Raw genomic sequence first — 14,584 nt, forward strand, 5'->3', positions numbered from 1 at the left:
GTGTGAGAGAGAGAGAGAGAGAGAGAGAGAGAGATTCATGACAACACACACATTACAGTTACAAAGTGACTGGGAGCTGTGATACACAATTAATGTGTCTGTCAGTGTGTGTGTGTGTGTGTGTGTGTGTGTGTGTGTGTTCTCCATTCATCACCCTGCTCTCCGTTTGACCTTGGCACCTTCTTCATTAGAATAAAGATTGTCTGTCGTTTAGGCTACATGGTCGCTCTGCCGGACACACACACACACACACTCTCTCTCTCTCTCTCTCTCTCTCTCTCTCTCTCTCTCTCTGAGAGCTGAGCTATTACGTTGCTGTCGTTATAGCGATGAGGAGGAGGAGGAGGGAACCAACAGTCACTGAGACGGTGATGATGATGATTACAGGACTCTCTGCTGTCAGGATTCTTACTTCCTGTTGCATTTGTCTCTTTGCCTCTCCACTCCTTCACAATAAAAGCACGAGTGGTTTCATGAAAAAGGGACCAGATCAGAAAACCAGTTTGCCAATTTGTCTCATTTACCACACACACACACATAGAGACACACACAGACTCACACACACACACACACACACACACAGAGAGAGACACACACACACACACACACACACACACACAGAGAGACACACAGACTCACACACACACACAGAGAGAGAGACACACACACAGAGACACACACAGACTCACACACACACAGAGAGAGAGAGACACACACACAGAGACACACACAGAGACACACACACACAGAGACACACACTCAGAGACTCACACACACACAGAGACACACACAGCGGCGGAAGCCAACAACAGAGGCAGTGTTGTTTACCAACACCTGCACACTTCAGTAAGACTGTAAGTCAGTCGTCAACACACACACACACAATGACACACACACTGAGATGAGTAAATTAACTGACACATTGATCAATGGAGGATCTCTGTTTGATTCTTTGGAGACTTTTATAGACGCCAAAACCCCAGAAATGCCTCTCCTCCTCCTCCTTCTTCTTCTTCTTCTTCTTCTCCTCCTCCTTCTTCTTCTTCTTCTTCTTCTGTGACAAAAAAACAATTTTATACAAAAAGGCTCCACCATGCTTTATTGCTGCATTAAAAAAAGGAGTCATGCCGAATGACCAGAAAGTATGGGCAACTAGGATATTAGCGTAGCCTAGCACCAATCACACCAGACTCCATGCAGAAAACAAGAGTTTTAAAAGTAGTTAGCTTGTGGTCCTGCAGACAGACCTAACAAAGCATGACTCATCCCTTTAGTTAGTTTACTGTTGTTTTCACTTATTAGTTAGAGCATCCATTCAACATGTCTGTCTCTCGCTCGCTCTCTCTCTCTCTCTCTCTCTCAGACGGGTAGAAATGTCGCCCTCTTTGCTTTGTACCAATGACCTCGCAGCAACACTCACACACACACACACTCTCACTCACACACACGTGACTCGCTGCAGGGCTGTATGGAGAGCCGTCTTTACCGGCCAGTCAAATGGCTCATTCATCCGGTTTCCATGGCGACAATTAAAACACGTTGCCGGGTCTTTTGTTGCGTCGCCTCGTTTGCTAGAGAGAGAAAGTCTCTTTGCCTTTTTTTGGGTCCAAACAGAAGGTTTTTTTTTTTTCGATGTGCTGAAAGAGAAACTCGATGCAGACGAGACTTTAGATGCAGTTAGATTTACATTTTAGAGATTTACAGCAGAAGCAGGCAGGAATAACCCCACTGATTATCTGTTGGTTTCCGTTATTCTGGTCCGTTTGAGTCTCTTGTTGTTTACTTTATTTATCTGTGTGTGTAAACAGGACATATTATGTTTCTAAGTTATCGTGAATAAATAACAACAACACGTCTGCTTCATTTATAAAACTCCAGGAATGAAAACATAAACATTTGTTCTGCAGTTATTGTTAACTGGAGGCAGTTTGGAGGAGGTGTACCTCCACACACACACACACACACACACACACACACAGGTTGAAGTGTCTGGCAGTATAAATGGGGTGTCAGAGAGCCACTTCCTGCTCTTTCAGAGTCGGTGGAACATCCATCTCAACCGGAGACACTGACACACACACACACACACACACACACACACACAATGTGAGCAAGCATACAGTGTGTTTTCTCTCCTTTGTGTATCTCCAGCACACACACACACTCCGAGTGTATTTTTTCCAGAGACAGGTGGATGATGAAGATGAGGAGGAGGAGGAGAACAGAAAAATAAAAGAATGTTACGAGCTGCAGTGGTACTCGTCCGTGTACCAGTAGTAGTATTAGTAGTATATAATCTAAATATTTCATGCCCATGTGGAGCGAGCTTGTATATATTTTTAAAATATTTAAAATGAAAAAAAATTTAAATGAATAAATAAAAACAATCATGTTGTTGTTTTAGTCACAATTAAATATAAAATTAAAAAAACATTTGAATACAAAACCAGTGATTTGGTTCATCCAGTGCCGATGGAGGATGTTTTCAGGGTTTTGAGGGCGTCGGTATTTGTTTTTATAAAACATTTTACATCACTAATGGACGAAGAATCAAACATCCGCTCAGTGAAGAGGAGGAGGGGGAGGATAAAAGACATGGAGGAGTATGAAGACAGAGATGAGGAGGAGAAGAAACATGGAGGAGGATGAAGACAGAGATGAGGAGGAGAAGAAACATGGAGGAGGATGAAGAGAGATATGAGGAGGAGAAGAGACATGGAGGAGGATGAAGACAGAGATGAGGAGGAGAATGAAGACAGAGATGAAGAGGAGAAGAAACATGGAGGAGGATGAAGAGAGATATGAGGAGGAGAATGAAGACAGAGATGAGGAGGAGGAGGAGGAGGAGGAGGAGAACAGACATGGAGGAGGATGAAGACAGAGATGAGGAGGAGAAGAGACATGGAGGAGGATGAAGACAGAGATGAGGAGGAGAATGAAGACAGAGATGAGGAGGAGGAGGAGGAGGAGAACAGACATGGAGGAGGATGAAGACCGATGAGGAGGAGAAGAGACATGGAGAAGGATGAAGAGAGATATGAGGAGGAGGAGGATGAAGAGAGATATGAGGAGGAGGAGAGACATGGAGGAGGATGAAGAGAGATATGAGGAGAAGGAGAGACATGGAGGAGGATGAAGACAGAGATGAGGAGGAGGATGAAGACAGAGATGAGGAGGAGGAGAACAGACATGGAGAAGGATGTAGACAGAGATGAGGAGGAGAAGAGACATGGAGGATGAAGACAGAGATGAGGAGGAGGATGAAGACAGAGATGAGGAGGAGGAGAACAGACATGGAGAAGGATGTAGACAGAGATGAGGAGGAGAAGAGACATGGAGGATGAAGACAGAGATGAGGAGGAGGAGAACAGACATGGAGAAGGATGTAGACAGAGATGAGGAGGAGAAGAGACATGGAGGAGGATGAAGACAGAGGAGGAGGAGGAGAACAGACATGGAGGAGGATGAAGACAGAGATGAGGAGGAGGAGGGTGAAGACAGAGATGAGGAGGAGAAGAGACATGGAGGAGGATGAAGACAGAGATGAGGAGGAGAAGAGACATGGAGAAGGATGAAGAGAGATATGAGGAGGAGGAGGGTGAAGACAGAGATGAGAAGGAGGATGAAGACAGAGATGAGGAGGAGGAGGATGAAGACAGAGATGAGGAGGAGAATGAAGACAGAGATGCGGAGGAGGAGAATGAAGACAGAGATGCGGAGGAGGAGGATGAAGACAGAGATGAGGAGGAGGATGAAGACAGAGATGCAGAGGAGGAGGATGAAGACAGAGATGAGGAGGAGGATGAAGACAGAGATGCGGAGGAGGAGGATGAAGACAGAGATGAGGAGGAGGATGAAGACAGAGATGCAGAGGAGGAGAATGAAGACAGAGATGAGGAGGAGGAGGATGAAGACAGAGATGAGGAGGAGGAGGAGGATGAAGACAGAGATGAGGAGGAGGATGAAGACAGAGATGAGGAGGAGGATGAAGACAGATGAGGAGGAGGAGGATGAAGACAGAGATGAGGAGGATGAAGATGCATCCTTATCACCTCCTCCTAACTCCTGCTGCGTCGGCGAGGAGGAGGAGCGTTCCGTTACGGAGCCTCAAACTTCTCTCGATGGTGATGAAGAGGAGGAGAAGAAGAAAAACCCTAATGTTCAAAATGCATTAAATGTTTTTCATGTATGAGTGCATTTTTGCTGACATTTCAGCTCGCTGCTCATTAATATGGAGACCAAATTAAACTTATGATTGCTTGTTGCTTTTCTCCCCCTCCCTCCCCCTCCCTCCTCCCCTCCCCCTCTCATCTGCTTTGTCAAGCGTTTATCTCTCGTCTCTCAGTGCGTTTGTGTTGTCTTATCCCATATTCATATCACAAATAAATATCTCTCTCTTTATTTTAGGCTCTCTTTCCTCCAGTCAATCATCAATATTTCCAGCTTTCATTTCATTAATTTTTTATATATTGAATTTTTCTTATAGTTCCATGTCTGTGTTGAATTTACAAAAAAAGTGTTTTTGCTTTGTTTTGTGGGTTTTATCTAATATTTTATCTTCAGTGTGTATTACAATATTTATTATTGCTGCATTTTATTTGTTGTAGAGGAGTTTATTATATTTATTTATATCTCAACGGTGAAATGGAAATACCAATTTCTTTATCTATTAGTTGATTCATCGTTCAGAAAGAGATTGATTTAAACCAGTGTTTCTCTAATGGGGTACTTTAGAGTACAGCAGGGGTTACTAGTAGTACTAGGGGTACTGTGGAGTACTGCAGGGTGTACAAGGGGTACTAGGGGTACTGTGGAGTACTGCAGGGTGTACAAGGGGTACTTTGGATTAGTGCAAGGAGTACTAGGGGTCCTTTGGAGTAATGCAGGGAGTACTAGTAGTACTTTGGAGTACTGCAGGGAGTACTAGACTTTTTATTGATCATCTTTATGGAGTTATTTCAGCATCCTTTTCATGTGCTTATTGATATGAAATCACAGATCAATACTTTATTCTGGTTCCTCCAGCTGTAGTAAACCAGCCGATGTGTGTCGTTGCTAGATCCGGTGGTTTTCATATTCATGATAGAGTCTAAACATATAAGTGGCTTTCCCGGGTAAACGGTGGCAGAAGGTCAGACAGAAGGTCAGAGTGGCCTTTCTGTTGCTGCTGTGAGCGATGAGAGAGGAGAGAGAAGGAACAGTGAAGAATCGCAGAGATGATCTCAGCGTTAAATAAAGGTTCCCGTCTGTCTGTCGACTGTCTGTCTGTCTGTCTGCCTGTCTCACATGTCCACACCCCATCTTTGCATTTTAGTGCTCATGTATGTTTTGGAGAAATCGTGTGATTGGCTGCTGTCTCTCGGTGACTTCCTGATCCATCGATGCTAGCGTGTTAGCATGTTAGCATCTCCAGCGTGGACTTGTTTATCATATCACACACACACACACACACACACTCCTCCCTCCGTCCTCAGGCCTGTATCTCAGTCCATCGTTGCATGGAGATTGACTTGAGGCATGAATACATCACAACTAGCCATCCATGCACCCCCTCCCTCCCCCCTCCCTCCCCCATCCCATTTCTCCAAGATCCCTCTCTCAGCACTTATCTCAAAGTTCGGATCTCATGCATTTTAATCGGCGTGTCTGTCTTCCTTTCTCCCCCTCTCCTTCTTTTTCTTTGACTTTGGTTCAGTGGCATCCTTCAAACAAACAACAACAACCTCCCCCCTCCTCCCTTTTTAAATCAATATTTGCCATCAGCGAATAAATCGTATAATTTCCTGACTGTTAGACGAGTGTGACACCGACATATTTACCTTCACTCGTCTCTCTTTTTCCTCCCCCGTTCTCGCGGCGTGGCTATTAGCTAAGTGAAGGGGATGGATGGCCGTGAAGCGCTGAGCGATAGCATCTCCATCAGAATCGCCGACATTGAAAAATGGCTGCCGCCTCTCTGATGACAGCGCAGCAAAAACACACACACACACATGCATATGTCGCCTCACACACACACACACACACACACACACAGGGAGTCAGAGAAGAGACATTTAAATATTCAAATGGCGCCGGGCGGTAATGATAAACGACAAGGGAAAAGTAGAATCAAGTAGCTATCGATGCAGAAAATGAAAAGAGGAGAAAGAGAAAAGAGAGGAGGAAGAGGAGGGGAATTAAGCAAAGAAAAGATGGAGGCATCAGGGAGAGTTCCACTCACAAGTGAAAGGAGGGAGGAAGGAGAGGAGATGGATGAAGAGTGATGGAGGAGAAGGATGGATGGATAACAAGAGGAGGGCTGAAGGAGCGTTACAGTAAAGCCGATAAAGTGGGAAGGGAAGAGACGAGGCAGCAATGACGGAGAGGAGATGTACAGAGGTTTAAAAGAGGAGAAAATATATAGGATTATTATCATTTTATCTTATTATTATTTATTATTTTATTCATTCAGCGAGTGAGAAGCGACAGCAGCGTAACCACCACGATGGCGACGGCAAAAGATGCTGTCGGGAATGAGTCGGCAGTTTTTACGCTTCCCGTTGTTTCGTCTTAAAGTCAGTAAAAACCTCTTCGCTACAACGCTAGTCTGCCGTAAAGTCATGTGACCGTGACGCTAACTTCCTGTTGGACTACAAAATGATGTCATCCCGTCAGGGAAGACGTTCTCGATCAAAGTAAGGGTGAGATTCCCACAAAGTGCAGTTTTCTCTTTATCCGTTGGGTAAGCGAACGCATCACATCCAACAAAAGCACAGAAATACTCAGGGATGCAAAATGGAGCATTTCTTTAAAATGTTCCCATGTTTACCGTCATCGTGTTTGTTTCCCGCTCGTCGGTGGAGCAGCGAGGGAAATGTGCTGAAACCTGCTGACTGTCAAACGTTTCAGCAGCTGCAAACAGCAACAATAAAACATAACGGATCTCCTTCATTTATTTATTTAAAGGAATCCTCTGGTCTTGAGTGTCAGTCGACTCAGAGTCTCAGTGGGAAATAACATAACTTAAAATACGTGTTTTTATTTATCATGTTTTTGATACTGTCTGGATTATGTTCCCTGGTGTGTACTTGTGTGTACTAGTGTGTACAAGTATTCTGACTTCAGTACTTATCTACTGCCGTGGTCTTTCTTATCTTTAAACGATGTTCCCAGGCAGCAAAACTCCACCATGAATTCTATTTTGAGGGTATTTCGTTGTGGATTCTGTTTCCTCCTGATTAGTCTGTAGGACCTGGTCCATGTGAGACCACGTAGGGAGACTCGGGAGGAGGTCTGGATGCTGGACTGGTCCAGAAACTCAGGACTTCACTGTACTGAACATGTTGGTTTGAAACCTGTGTGTGTGTGTGAGTGAGTGAGTTCCCTCCGCGTGTGACGTCTGTCCGTCCTCTCGTCTCCAGAGCAGCCACGGCGAGCTGATGGCGATGGAGAGCAGGAAGAGCGGCATGCTGGGACGGGCCGAGTCTCTGAAGAGGAGCGCCACGGAGCTGCCCGACGACTTCCACCGCAAGATACACAACCTGACACACACGTGGAGTCAGCTGGAGGTAACACACACACACACACACACTGATTGTATCTGGAGGATCACACTGATATTTCTGTCAAGGGAGGAATGTGTGTGTGCCTGTGTGTGTGTGTGTGTGTGTGTGTGTGTGTGTGTGTGTGTGTGTGTGTGCCTGTGTGTGTGTGTGTGTGTGTGTGTGTGTAATCAGCACTGATCTAATCTAGAACATGAAGATGATAATTAGCGACGTCTCAATTAAACTCAGCCCGGCTGCCGCGGCTGGACGTAATCTGGACCAGATGGATCAGATTAACTCATTACAGACGGCTTTCATGGACGGGGACCAAATAATCCAGCACCAGTTTAGGAACCGAGACCTCTGGGGGACCACAGACAGTCTCTGGTTTCTCCACATAGTCTGGTCTGGTCTCTGGACTAATGTGAGCTACTATCTAGACCTCTGGGGGACCACAGACAGTCTCTGGTTCCTCCACAGACAGTCTCTGGTTCCTCCACAGACAGTCTCTGGTTCCTCCACATAGTCTGGTCTGGACTAAAGTGAGCTACTATCGTAGTTCACAATGAACCCGATTGTAAATCACTACATTACCCATGAGCCTCGGCATCTGTTGCCATATGCAACAAAACTTTATGAGATATATTAGAATTCATGCAAAGCTAACAAATTACTCTTCACGGTGAAGATTCCTGTGAAGTGTCATGTTGAGCTCTATAATTGGAGGACTGAAATGCACCCTGGGAGTCGTAGTTCTTTTTTTGTTTTACCTGCTCTAGTTTACGTCTTCCATTAGTTTTCATACCAAACACTCAAGTTCCCTTTTTTATGGAGGAGATGAACTTTTACCATCCAGACACCTGCAGAGACCGTGTGTGTGTGTGTGTGTCTTGCTGATGGGCACGTCGGCAGCGGTTGTTTGTCTTCACCCGGGCGTGTTGATTAATTCCAGGTCTGCGGCGGTGCTGACAGCTGGCGGCGGCTCGTCAGGAGCCTCAAAATGTGACGACTTTGTTCCTCGGAAAGAAACAAAGCGTCTCCTGTCGACCGAGCGGCCGCCTCGACACACACACACACACACCGCCATCTGTGTGTGTGTGTGTGTGTGTGTGTGTGTGTGTAACTCAAAGTTATTGGAAGTGTGTATATGTGTGCATTAACATATGTATCAACCTCTGAAACAGATTCCATTTTAGAAATTAAACAACGGCAACAGATGAGTCTGTCTCCCTCCCAGACTGTGATTAAACTTCTATTACTGACAAGCAGACATTTGGACTCACAATGGCATCACACACACACACACACACATTTCAAAGTGTGTGTGTGTGTGTCGTCAGGGAACAGAGGGATTGTGCGTAATGATAGATGGTGATGCCAGTGAAGCAGACACTTGTAATCCTCCCTGTTAACTGGACGGACGCAACTTTGTGGGCTTTTGGTCTGACGGGGAAAAGTTTCATCAGATCTAGAAATGTGTTTATTTTACTACGGTAGAAGTACTAATACACACTGTGGTAAACATTGTAAACATGAGTTTATGGTCTCAATCTCTAGTTTCAAGTCTTCTTCAATCCAGCATGATGTTTATTTAGTACATTATGGTCCATTTAGAGTCCACCAGACCAGAAAGCAGGGGATGCTTTAGGGGGCGGGGCTTACCTGCTGATTGACAGGTCGCTACCATGCTACCAATGCTAGCTAGCTACTAAGATGACTTTAACACTTAGCTGTAAAGTTGACCTTGAATCATGAAGCTAACGTTGTTAGCAGCTTCACACCAGAATCCACATGGATCCAGATCCAGTGAGGTTGCTGCTCTGGGTTCATCACTTCCACCCGTCGCTCCTTCACAGTCCAAATATGGTCACCTTCTTTTAACTGGTTGCAAAGAAAATTCAAAATGGTGACCTTGAGGCTTCAAAACCGCGGTCACCATGACGATTTGACTTCTATGCGGTCTATGGTTACATCCTGGTACCGAACACTTCAGAGCGACGTCATCTAACACACTTTCTAATTCCGATACTTCGACAGTGATACGAAAAAATACGACTTTGTTGACGATTAAAATGACCTTTTATATTGACAAACAACACATTTGATTCATGGATTAAGTCAAACATAAGAAAACAATTATTCTCCTCTCTGTTGACCACGTACATATTTTTATCCAAAATAACATCCCACAGAGAACACTAGAAGGGGGCGGGACTTCCCCTTTATATAATCGACATCTGCTTCATTGTTTTTGTGGCTTTTCCCGTGTTTTGACTTCACATGTTCTTTTGTTTTGTACACGTTGAAGCTGCTCAGAAACAATGAAACTTATTGTTTGTTGCAGCCACACTTTCTTCCTCCTCCCCCCTTCTTCACCTCCCCCAGACCTCCATCATCCCCCTGTCACCCCTCCCTCGCTCACTTTCATGTTGCCTCCCTCGTCCTCCTCTTCCTCCCTCCTCGTCTTCCTCCCGTCATGATTCACCTCTCTCATCCCTCTCTTTCTAATCTCAATTTCGAGGTGATTTCTTTTCTCTCTTTTGCCAAAATGTTCACTATTTATCAAAGGTCTCACCTCTGTTTGTGTCTCTCTATCCGTCTCACCCCCCCCCCCCCCCTTCCAACATGGCGTCTGAGTAGCATATTAACGGGCATATCAGTGCTGGCGTCGGCATCTGCTGCTCTGACACAAATTGGGAATTAACTGGAATTGATGTCCTGTGCCTCGCCTCTGAACTGTCCTGGCCTTATGAAGAATTTATAACACACACACACACACGACGACAGAAATAAAGAGGTTGTAAATTAACTTTAATCTTCTGTGTTGTGGTTTTGGCAGCAGCTTGTTCAAGGTCAAACTCGTGTGAGGATGCGTTCGGCGTCTGCAGATCCAAATATAAAATAATCAAACACTAAAGAGCTCCGAAACAAACATGCTGTTGTTTGATTTCAACGTTGAGCGAGACTCGGAAATCAACGTAAAAAAAAAAAACCTTGTCACCGTCTTTGTTTCCTCCTCTTTATCTTTATCTTTTTCTCATTCTCTCTCTCTCTCGGATGTTTTTAATCCCACGTTTTCTCTTTTGTTCTCGCTCTTAATTTCTCCTCCCTCGCTCCACTCATCCTCCCCACCTCCTTCCCCTCCTCCGTTGTGTCTGCTATGGTTTCCCCTCCTCCGTCTCTTTCTTCCTTCCCTCCTTCGCTCGTGGTTAATTCTCCCAGAGAGAGTCTCGGAGCCGCTGCGCATCACGATTAGCGGCGTCGCACTGATCCGTATTATTAGTCAGAGCTCATGGCGTTTTAATGTCTGTGTGTTTCCACAGGAATTAAAAGTCGTTTGTACAGAAACAATCAGGTGAGAAGGAAACGCCGTCAAAGCTTTTAGCTCTCCGTTAATAATCATCCAAGCAGTTCTCACTGAGACGAGGGAGGGGGGTCAAACAAACACAGGACTTTCATCCAGCAGACTGCTGTCAGTGTCCCGCGTGAGACTAATAGTAAACCTTGTTAGGAACATGAATCATTCCTTTTGCCGACGACTCAACGGCGTTTCTACAAACTCATACAAATGCAAATGAGCAGCGGGGGAACCACGCAGGGCTCGTTCAGGAGACTTCCTCTGGGTACGCGGCGGCTAAGGAGTGAGAGCAGGACGCTACCGCTCATCTGTAGCTCGGCGGTTCAATCCCCAGTAGACCATCGCACAAACAACACCCACTCTGCTACAAACACGTTCCAGCCTCATCCATAAGTCTGATCTCCTGATCCTCCACTGCTAAAGGAGATCTTAGAAGATCCTCACTGATCTGAAATTCAGGATGACATCATCGCTGAAATCAACACAATCGTTCATCATCATGCATTAATGCAAACATGTGACGTAATGGAGGGAAATCTTGTGTTTTTGATGCTGATGTGATTAAGAATCTGTGTTTTTATCCGAGAAAAACACAAGACCGCCCATCGGGCCAGTGGCAGTTAATATATATATAGTAAAATATATAATCACATCACCCAGCAACTCGTAAATACATCACAAGTTTGTTTGTTTTGTATTGATGAGCCCTTTTCAGGAAAATAACGTACACTCACACACACACACACACACACACACACACACTCTAAACCCAAGTGGGGAATCGTCTCAGCAGCTTGCTGTGTCTGACTGTGTGATCAACAGGGGTTTGAAAATTACTCTGCAGAGCTTATTACACACACTCTCACTCTCTCTCTCTCTCTCTCACACACACACACACACACACACTCTTGTTATTGTAAGTTGTTCCTATTTGAAGCAGTGATTGCTTCTCACCAAACACTTTCAGTTTGTGTGAATATCGGCTCTGAATTAGCAGCTGATCTGTTTTACACATGATGTAAATGTACATTTTCCTCGTACAACAATACTTTTACTTTCACTACTTTAACAGCATTAAATACTTTTCCCAAAGTAGTGTTTTGAATGCAGGACTTGCTAGTACTTTTCCTGCAGTAAAGCCTCTGAATACTTCCTCTACCACGAATCAGAGAATATGACTTCATCAATCAACGAACGTCAACACAGTGGCTATTGTTACGTTTTCCTCAGCAGCCGTTCAGAATGATTAATAACTGTTATTGATCTGTACTTGTCCAAAGGTGAATGACCAATGATTGTGTATTTATGGATCTCCATGATGGAATATTGACACAACAATGACTCCGTCTCCTCTGTGGTCCTGCAGAACATCCTGTCGGAGCATTCGGGACCTGGCCCCTCTTCTCGGCGGAACCAGAACCACTCCCTGCTGCTGGAGGCCCCCGGCCCAGGCGTCGCCGTGGACAACCCGCGCTCCGCCCTATCCCCGGTCACCAATTCGCTGCTGGGCCAGCTGGAGCTCCGCATCAAGGAGCTGAAGGCTTGGCTGAGAGACACCGAGCTGCTCATCTTCAACTCCTGCCTGCGACGCGACAAAGACGCCTCGGAGCAGCTGCACAGCTTCAAGGTAGGACCGCCCGGCGCCCCACTGGGCCCACTTCTGTTTCATATCTCTGTGACTACATGAGACCAACATTATGGGATAGGTCGAGTGGAAGTTCAGCAGCTCAGAATAGAGTTGTTTAGGATTAATGTTCACATGTATTTTGCTGTTATTGCTGCAATATTTTGTTTGTTTAAAGGTCACAAGTCAAACTCATTTTCAGGTTCAGACTTGTGTTTTGGGTTTCTTCCCAAAATGCGTTAACATGCGTGACTGTTAAAAAAAAACACTATTTCTCTCTCACCATCTGTCTGTGAATAAACCTGTTTCCACCGTTGGTCTTAAAGGCTCAGTTATAGTGCCTGTCTCTTTAAGACAAAAAAAGCCCACCTTTGAAATGAGAATATTTGATTAATCCTCTTAATAAAGTGTGCTCCTCAGGTTGTAAACTTTAACCCGACACCTTCTCCTCCTTCTCCCGTAAAACATGAACTCTTATTGTGAGAGGACACAACGGGCTTTTATTTTGTTAACTGAGAGGAAACCAGAAACTTTCACTTATGAATTTATGAAAACATGATTATTCATCCCACGCAGGTAAACTGGAGAGTTAGAGCATTAAAGCAGATTACACTGAGAGCGTGTACTATACACAACATGGAGGTAGTAAATACTTCAACTACTACATAAAGTACTAACAACAGAGTGTTTCTGGAAGATGAGCTTGTTTATTCATGTGTAGCAGAACTTTTCTTCACCAACTTTCAGATATGTGACAAAGCTTTGGCCAATCAGCATCCAGCTTTAATAAAAAAAAACAACAGCCCTCTGTGTGTGTGTGTGTGTGCGTGTGTGTGTGTGTGTGTGTGTGTGTGTGTGCTGGATGTATAGAGGAAAACAGCAGTTAGCCTTTAAAGCCGCGGGACGCTAACAGGAAATTAATCAGTCTACATCACACAGCGAACAGCTAGCTGCGCTGATTAGCCTAGCCCTGCCGTGTGACTGACAACCGCACACACACACACACACACACACTCACTCACAGCTTTACACATGGTAATAGAAATGTAAATGAGTGCATTGCTCACACAAACACACACACAACAAATATGCTAATGAGACACATAGTTACGCAAACGCAAATAAAGTCACACAAAACTCCGATGTAAATACTTCCCAGCTGAAAACAAACGTTGACGTGTGTTTAGTAACGCTGTTGACTGATTCAGGTCCTTATCCTGACACTTGTATAATACATATATGTAGTTACTGCCCTCTGCTGGTAGAAACTGGTATTTCAGTCCATATTGAATTTAGCTATCGGCTGATCTGGAGCCAGGTGACATATTTGTTTGTCATATATATTTAAACGTCACAAAATAACCTCCCGACCCTATAGACTACATAGAGGAGCCGCTAGCCTCAAGCTTATGCTAATGATAATGCTAGCAGACGAGCAGGAAATGGATCATTTGCGTCAGTTCGGATTGCCTTTCATAACCTTCAAACTATCACGAGTGTTGGATATTTCAAAAGTTACGTCTTCAAACATCAGAGAAGGATTTCTGACGGAGTCGAGTTGTAATACGGTCGGTGTTGACAGATACACACACACACACACACTGTTGCTGCCTAAATGATGAAACGAGACTTTATCCCAAGAAAAGTGAGCCGAGCGGTTCGTACTTTTGATCCTTGTCGCAGCTCTCTGTGGGAAGCCATTGATTTCTGGCAGAACGAGACTCCGAGTTTCTGGAGAAATGAAGATTGGAAATATTGATAGCAGACATTTGTATGGAGAGAGAGAGAGAGAGAGAGAGAGAGGCTAAACAGAGGGACGGGGCTCCATTTTAAGAGACGCCGGCTCCATCTTAGTGATCATTTGTTTTTTGGGGCGTTTGAACTCGTAAACGGGTTCGATTTCTGCTGCAGCTTATTACTGTACGTCTGTGGAAGCAGCAGGGGTCTGGATCTACTTTCTGATCTACCTTCCGTTGTCGTGTGGCGGAGGAAGATCGTTAGAAACCTTTTTTATTGCGGTCCTAACGTCAGCAGATCCGTCTCCATGACAACTGAACAAACTCTTATTAAATGACGCAG

The 14,584-nt window shown here is 44.8% G+C and overlaps 1 protein-coding gene across 1 annotated transcript in view; it reads left to right on the plus strand.

Moving 5' to 3' along the window:
• akap6 (A kinase (PRKA) anchor protein 6) overlaps positions 1-14,584 on the plus strand; it is a 135,498-nt gene that overhangs the window by 91,966 nt on the left and 28,948 nt on the right. Inside the window, exons 16-17 of the mRNA XM_084013869.1 lie at positions 7,360-7,547; positions 12,248-12,508. Of these exons, the coding sequence (XP_083869995.1) occupies positions 7,360-7,547; positions 12,248-12,508 (449 nt within the window). The remainder of the gene's footprint in view (positions 1-7,359; positions 7,548-12,247; positions 12,509-14,584) is intronic.

Source organism: Eutrigla gurnardus (genome assembly GCF_963514095.1).
Source record: "Eutrigla gurnardus genome assembly, chromosome: 7".
Classification (NCBI taxonomy): Eukaryota; Metazoa; Chordata; class Actinopteri; order Perciformes; family Triglidae; genus Eutrigla; species Eutrigla gurnardus.